Here is a 6,000-nt window from a genome sequence, read left to right as displayed (position 1 = left end):
AAAATAAAAAAAAAAAAAATAATTCAATATTTCATTTTACACACACGCGCTGCTCAAACGATATATTTAATATAATATATATTTTGCACCTAAGAGACGCTTTAATTCAATAAAAATCCACAAAATTTAATTTTACCGATATAGCCAACTAACGGAAGTGGAGAGAAGGCAAACATTGCCCAGCAGAAGATTGCGCTGAATATTTTTGCTTTGTATAAATAGACAATGAAAAAACTACCGATGTACAGATAATCTATTGCTGGTATTAAAATGTAATAAGTAAATATTATTAGTGAATTTCTGTTAAAAATAAAATATAAGAATTTCAATTCAAATAATTCAATGTTTCCAATAGCATTCTAACATTTTATTGGAAAAAGTTTATTGTGAATGATTTTACTGTGAACTTTCAGCTGAAATATGCAAGAGGAAGCATTGTAAACGGTACATAAGGAATATAAACAAAAATAAAAACATTCAACTCTAAATCTAAAACTGATACTTTAATTAATTTTAAATATATGTTTTTTAAGAAAGCTGTTAGGGCTATTTAAAAGTGAAATGTCTGTGCAGGAGGAACGCAATGAAATTATACGAGAGAATATACCACTACTTGTTAAAGCGCTCACCGGTTTCGCAGATGATGATGAAAATTTGCGCGGCTACGAACAAATGGCTTGGTCCATCATACGAAACCATCGCAATTTAAGCACCAACAGCCATGAGGTGCGAAGGCGCATAGAAGGGATACAAGAAAAATTCGCAGTCGACAATAATTTGGAGTATGCTGAACATCTTGGCAAACTATGCGATGAGGTCATTCAACATCCGCTCTGTAAAGAACATTATGAAGTTGATATAGGATGGTCATTACTAGATTTTCTACTATCGCTTGCAAACAATCCTACTGGCGCGCTACGAAAAAATAAAGAGAAAATTGATAAGCTATTAAAGGAGCATGAAGAACTTGTACGTGAAAATAGCGCTGAAAATGAGACCGAGTATTGGAAGAAAGTGCTGCAGGAAGATTTTATACCATTGGAACACTCTTATAGTAGTTCTTCGGATTTAAGTGTTAGTAAATAATATAATATATCATATAGTGCAAAATTGTTAAAATATGTTTTGAAAATTATTTCTAATTATAACTTTTTGTCTCAAGTACTGGTCGGATGCAACAATAGATGAGATTATGGGCTTATATGCTAACAATGAAGTCAGATCATCAGATGAGATTTCTTTTCCTACAAGATCCAACACACCAGTACCACCTCGTGGAATGGAAGATTTAAAACCACCACGAAGATGCTTTTCCTACACTACGTTCGATAGCAAATCGGCCGAGCAACGATTGCTAACTACGGTTCAAAATTCTTGGTGGGAGAAGGGCGTTAGAATAGTGCAGCCGCGTATAGAGAGCACAAATAGAGAAGCGAATTTTGCATTAGAATACTATAATCTTCATAAAACTGCAGGAAGTCAACGTCAGCGTGATCCACCCGAAACAGCTACGGAATATTGTTTATTACGTGAAATATTTTGGATGTTTCAAGTGCCGCAAACATGCAAATTTTTTCATGTAAATGGTGAAAACATTAAAATTAGAAAAAATGTCACACTGACCAGCACAAGATCGGTATGAAGTTCATATTTTGATTTTGCGTGCATTTGAAATTATTTACAAACTTTTCAGATTGCTCTTTGTTCAATGTTAGAAAATCATTTTCTGCCTTACATACGCATGATGCAAGAGTTGCGCAATTTCAGCAAACTCATATACGGTTCAGATGATTATACACCACCAAATACTTTGGAACATTATGCAGCCAGCTTGGAACTACTACTCGACCCTATCTGGAATGAGGTGCTGGCATGTGAAAGGACCTTAATAACTCAACCCGATTGTGAAATTAACACTGTCATCAGCTTACACAATAAATTACGACCCACATTTGGTAAACTTTCCATTTTGCATAACATACATCAACAAGCGGTCCTGAATATACGCCAAATGCCAGCACATATCTCAAGTACGCACTTATTAGCCGCTTTAATTCACTGCAACCGAACTGCGACAACAGCAATTGAAGCGAATCTAACGATGTCGTTATTCCTCGCATCAGTGAGAGTGTTCTTGATCATTGCCGACACATGGTGGACCGAAGGCCGCCTAGATGATTGGCACAACGAATTCATAATCGAACGTGTAAATGAATTGGGTCAAAGTATACGTGTGCGTGAATTTTATAAGAATAAAGAGAAAGCATTCTTCGTGTCGACACAAGTTTCAAAAATGATAACTGAGAATAGCTTTTTCCAACTTTTATTGGAACATTCGCTCGAAGCTGGTTGCACGTTAAATCTGCTCTACGAAATTAATCGTATTGGCGAATTACGTAGCGCTTGTGATGCTATTGAGGATAAATTATACAACGTTTTCATCGAAGATGTAATGAGACATGTGCGCATTTTGCAAAAACAAATCACCGAAGCAGCAAGAGAGGCCAAAGAGAATGACAGACTGGAAATTGAAAGTGATGAAATGTATAACAATGTCGATGAAGTTGATGAATTATGTATTGAGGAGAATGTAAACGAAACAGATGCGCAGCATACATCGCAAAACTATAATGAAGATGACCAAATACTCAAAAAATTAACAACAAATGATGATTTCCTACTACTGGCTTTCACAATGAATATGGATTTAAATGATACTGAGACCGCATCGGGTGATCAATGCGATACGCATAACAAAAGTGGACCTACAAAAAACGAGGAAATGACTGCTTTAGAGATTTTCGAACAATTCCAACAATCGAAAAATATACTCCCTACAGAGGAAGTGGTTTTGAATGCATTGAGTCGAATACTCAAAACACGTATTGCATTCGCAAACTCGTTTGTAATGCGGTTGTATCGGGAAGAGTTCGATATTTTGAAGCATTTGCGGAACATACGCAAAATATATTTACTAGAGGCGAGCGATATAATGCATCAGTTCTACAGTAAACTATTTAAACAGGTATTTGAAAGGGTTTACGAAAATTTTGAGTGAATCAAATAGAGCTTGTCACGAAGTTTGTAACACGCAGAAGTAAACGTCGGAGACCTTTCAAAAAATACATAAATGATAAGCGTGTCTGTCTGTATATACATGAACTAGTCCCTCAATTTGCGAGATGTCGCCGTGAGATTTTACACAATGTCTCCTGTCCCCAAGAAGCTCTTCATTTGTTAAAAGCACTAGTATTGGAGCACTATACTAAAGTAAAGCTGTCATACAAACTGACCGATAAACACAAAGTACTTAATAAAAAACTTTTTTTGACAAGATATCTTTACGAAATTTGATACGGACTGTTGTCCAGGTCAACAGTACTATATCTGAATATATTGTTCAGTTCGAAACACTATAGCATATATGTATATATGTAATTTCCATACAAACTGATCGATCAAAATCAAATTCTTGTATGAAAACTTTTTTATTCGATACGATATTTATTCGCAAATATTGTTTTCCAAGACAAGGCTATAACCTCCGAATAAATTATCCAGATCGGAGCACTTTAGCATATAGCTACCCTACATGCTGACTGATCATAATTAAGGCAAAGATCATTTTATACCATTTTATGCATTAAGGAAGGGTATTATTGCTTCGTGCAATCGAACTTAATCTTTTTTCTTGTATTTTATGTAAACAGATCGAATCTGGCGAGGGTTGGGCCAATGCGTTTTCACTAACATCACAACTGGATGATATAATATCTGCTAAATTCCCAGACATGTCTTCATTATTTCGTATTGAAATCTGCTCGACATTTGGAAGTCGTACCACTAGGGTAAAACAATCAAGCTTGCTATAGCCGTTAAGTTATTTCAATTTATTTCGCTGCAGGTCCATGAAGCAGTTGTGGAACTATCCTTGTCATACAATTTAAGCACCGAATTAGCACATATGATAACACCAACGGACTTAGAGGCATATAATAAAGTATTTCGCTTTCTACTGAAAGTCAAATGGGGCCTAACCACTTTGGAAAATCTACAATTTCCACGTGCGCACAAACGCCGAAGACCCTATGCGCCATACGAAATGGCCGATTTGCTAATGCGTCGTCTCGAACAGTTACGTTTTTGGATGCTATTCGCACTACAGAGTCTACACTTTCATTTCATGACACACGTGCTACAAGCGATGGGCGAGCAATTAGATGAAAAGATCATGAAATGCACGAATCTCAAAGAAATGGTAACTGTGCATCGCTCATATATGAATACAGTATGCGAACATTGCTTCTTGACGGATAATTTCGCCTCGTTGAAAACGGGAGTGGATCAGGTGAGCATAACACTGTGATATTTTAACACAAATTATGTCCTTAATTTCGTTTATTGTCGTTTATCGTCGTCTTTCAGCTACTGAACTTAACATATATTTTGCGCCTGGAGTGGAACAGTTGTGTGAAATACATTGAAATTAAGCGTAATCCCTGGGCGGCGGTAGATATGAACGTAAGTTCCGAAGAGCTTGATTATGTTGCACATACACAGATCGAAGCCATAGAGGTGACATACATACGTTGCCATCAGTATATGGCAAATAAGCTGAACATTGAAGTATACGTTGAAAATAATTCATTTTGTAAGTAATCTTAACAGCTAATGCAGTTCCTAATTTGTACTTATTTTAATCAGTGTCTTTTCCTTTGCAGTGTTGGGCCTAAGCACTGCTTTCAACACCAGTTTACCATACTAATAGTGCATAATTATGATTAATACTCATACATTTGTTGTCATTAATAATTAATATTTTGTTAAACCTTCGAAACGCGAAAAAAATTAATGAATTATGAAATACAAAACAATTTAATTGAAAATTTTAATGAAGTTCGATACTTAAGTGTAGTTATCCAGTAATCCCCGGTAACCGGAATGATTTTATCTGGCCAAGCACTTTATTCGACAGCTTCCTCCAAATTACTTCATGGATATTTTCGAAGATCTGCATTTGTCAGAGCTTATATAAATTTCTGCATGAATATACTTATGTCTAATTGGCCGGTATACCGGTAGATATGTACATGGAATTTATCTGTCCATGAACTGTCACCTTGACATTATTTTTCAAGACTAAAATCCAGGCTCTGGATAAAGCTGGCAGGCAGAAAATTAAAATTTCTCGACACAACAACAACAGTACCCTATTTCTATCAAAGGAACTATAGTGCCTTTCCTCTATAATAATTGGGTGCAAACGTTTTGCTATGAGCAATACCTTCAAGTCGAATTAATGGTTCTTGATAAGAAGAATATGCTCGGAGATTGCACAGTTGTCTGCGACAATACTACCATGCTGACCCCCATTTTATCCGACCAAGGGCTGTCATTTTGACGATGTAACCCTCTTTCGATCGGTGAGTAATAATTTAATACTGTCATCATTTTTAGAACAACACCTAGCGGCCTCCTTATACTCGCTGCCATTAAGTCTAGCCAGGACCCTAGGAATTTTTCTGCTGTGTTTGCGCAAAAAGGCTTCACCATAATTCCATTTCAGCTAGAAGCAATTCATACAATAGTTAGCGTCACCTTAAGACCTGTTGAGACCTTAGGACCAATAGGGCGACACATTATGTTGCGACAATAGCTCAACGGCCGTGCAGAATGCACTTGGTGTGCGCATTGCCTCGACACTCCAGTCGAGTGCCAAACAGGTAACCTCTATCTTCCACGGATCTCCACATGGCCGCATGGCTCTCAGTCTAAGAGGGTCCAGTTCACATGATATATACAGACAGACAGATGGACATGACTAAATCAACACACCTCGTCACGCTGCTCATTTATACAATTACATATGTATTTAGAGTCTGCAACTTTTTTTCCTGGGTGTTACAAACTTCGTGGTAAACTTAATATATGTATGTGTACCTATATATGCGCTATTCAGGTTGTAACCAAAGTTCAGTCAAAATATCAGTACTTTTGAGG

At 36.6% G+C, this 6,000-nt stretch overlaps 1 protein-coding gene across 1 annotated transcript; it reads left to right on the top strand.

The window, feature by feature from the left end:
• Positions 1–487: 487 nt before the first annotated feature.
• Positions 488–4,874, top strand: LOC108973660 (gamma-tubulin complex component 5). The gene is made up of 7 exons (XM_018941059.1): positions 488–1,074; positions 1,163–1,636; positions 1,694–3,025; positions 3,711–3,848; positions 3,905–4,348; positions 4,426–4,651; positions 4,722–4,874. Exons 1-7 carry the CDS (start codon positions 562–564, stop codon positions 4,763–4,765), a joined length of 3,171 nt encoding a protein of 1,056 aa, XP_018796604.1. The 5' UTR covers positions 488–561; the 3' UTR covers positions 4,766–4,874.
• Positions 4,875–6,000: the final 1,126 nt, after the last annotated feature.

The sequence above is a fragment of the Bactrocera latifrons genome, unplaced genomic scaffold, assembly GCF_001853355.1.
Source record: "Bactrocera latifrons isolate USDA-ARS-PBARC rearing strain unplaced genomic scaffold, ASM185335v1 scaffold_5, whole genome shotgun sequence".
Taxonomy (NCBI): domain Eukaryota; kingdom Metazoa; phylum Arthropoda; class Insecta; order Diptera; family Tephritidae; genus Bactrocera; species Bactrocera latifrons.
Note: the sequence above shows the minus strand (reverse complement) of the source record. Positions and strands in the feature narration are given on the sequence as shown.

Bases quoted from the DNA above. Each gene is read 5' to 3' on its own strand.
- LOC108973660 (XM_018941059.1), top strand. From the start codon at position 562: ATGTCTGTGCAGGAGGAACGCAATGAAATTATACGAGAGAATATACCA. The intron at 3,849-3,904 runs GTAAAACAATCA...ATTTCGCTGCAG, and splicing joins TTGGAAGTCGTACCACTAGG to GTCCATGAAGCAGTTGTGGA. The intron at 4,349-4,425 runs GTGAGCATAACA...GTCGTCTTTCAG, and splicing joins TGAAAACGGGAGTGGATCAG to CTACTGAACTTAACATATAT.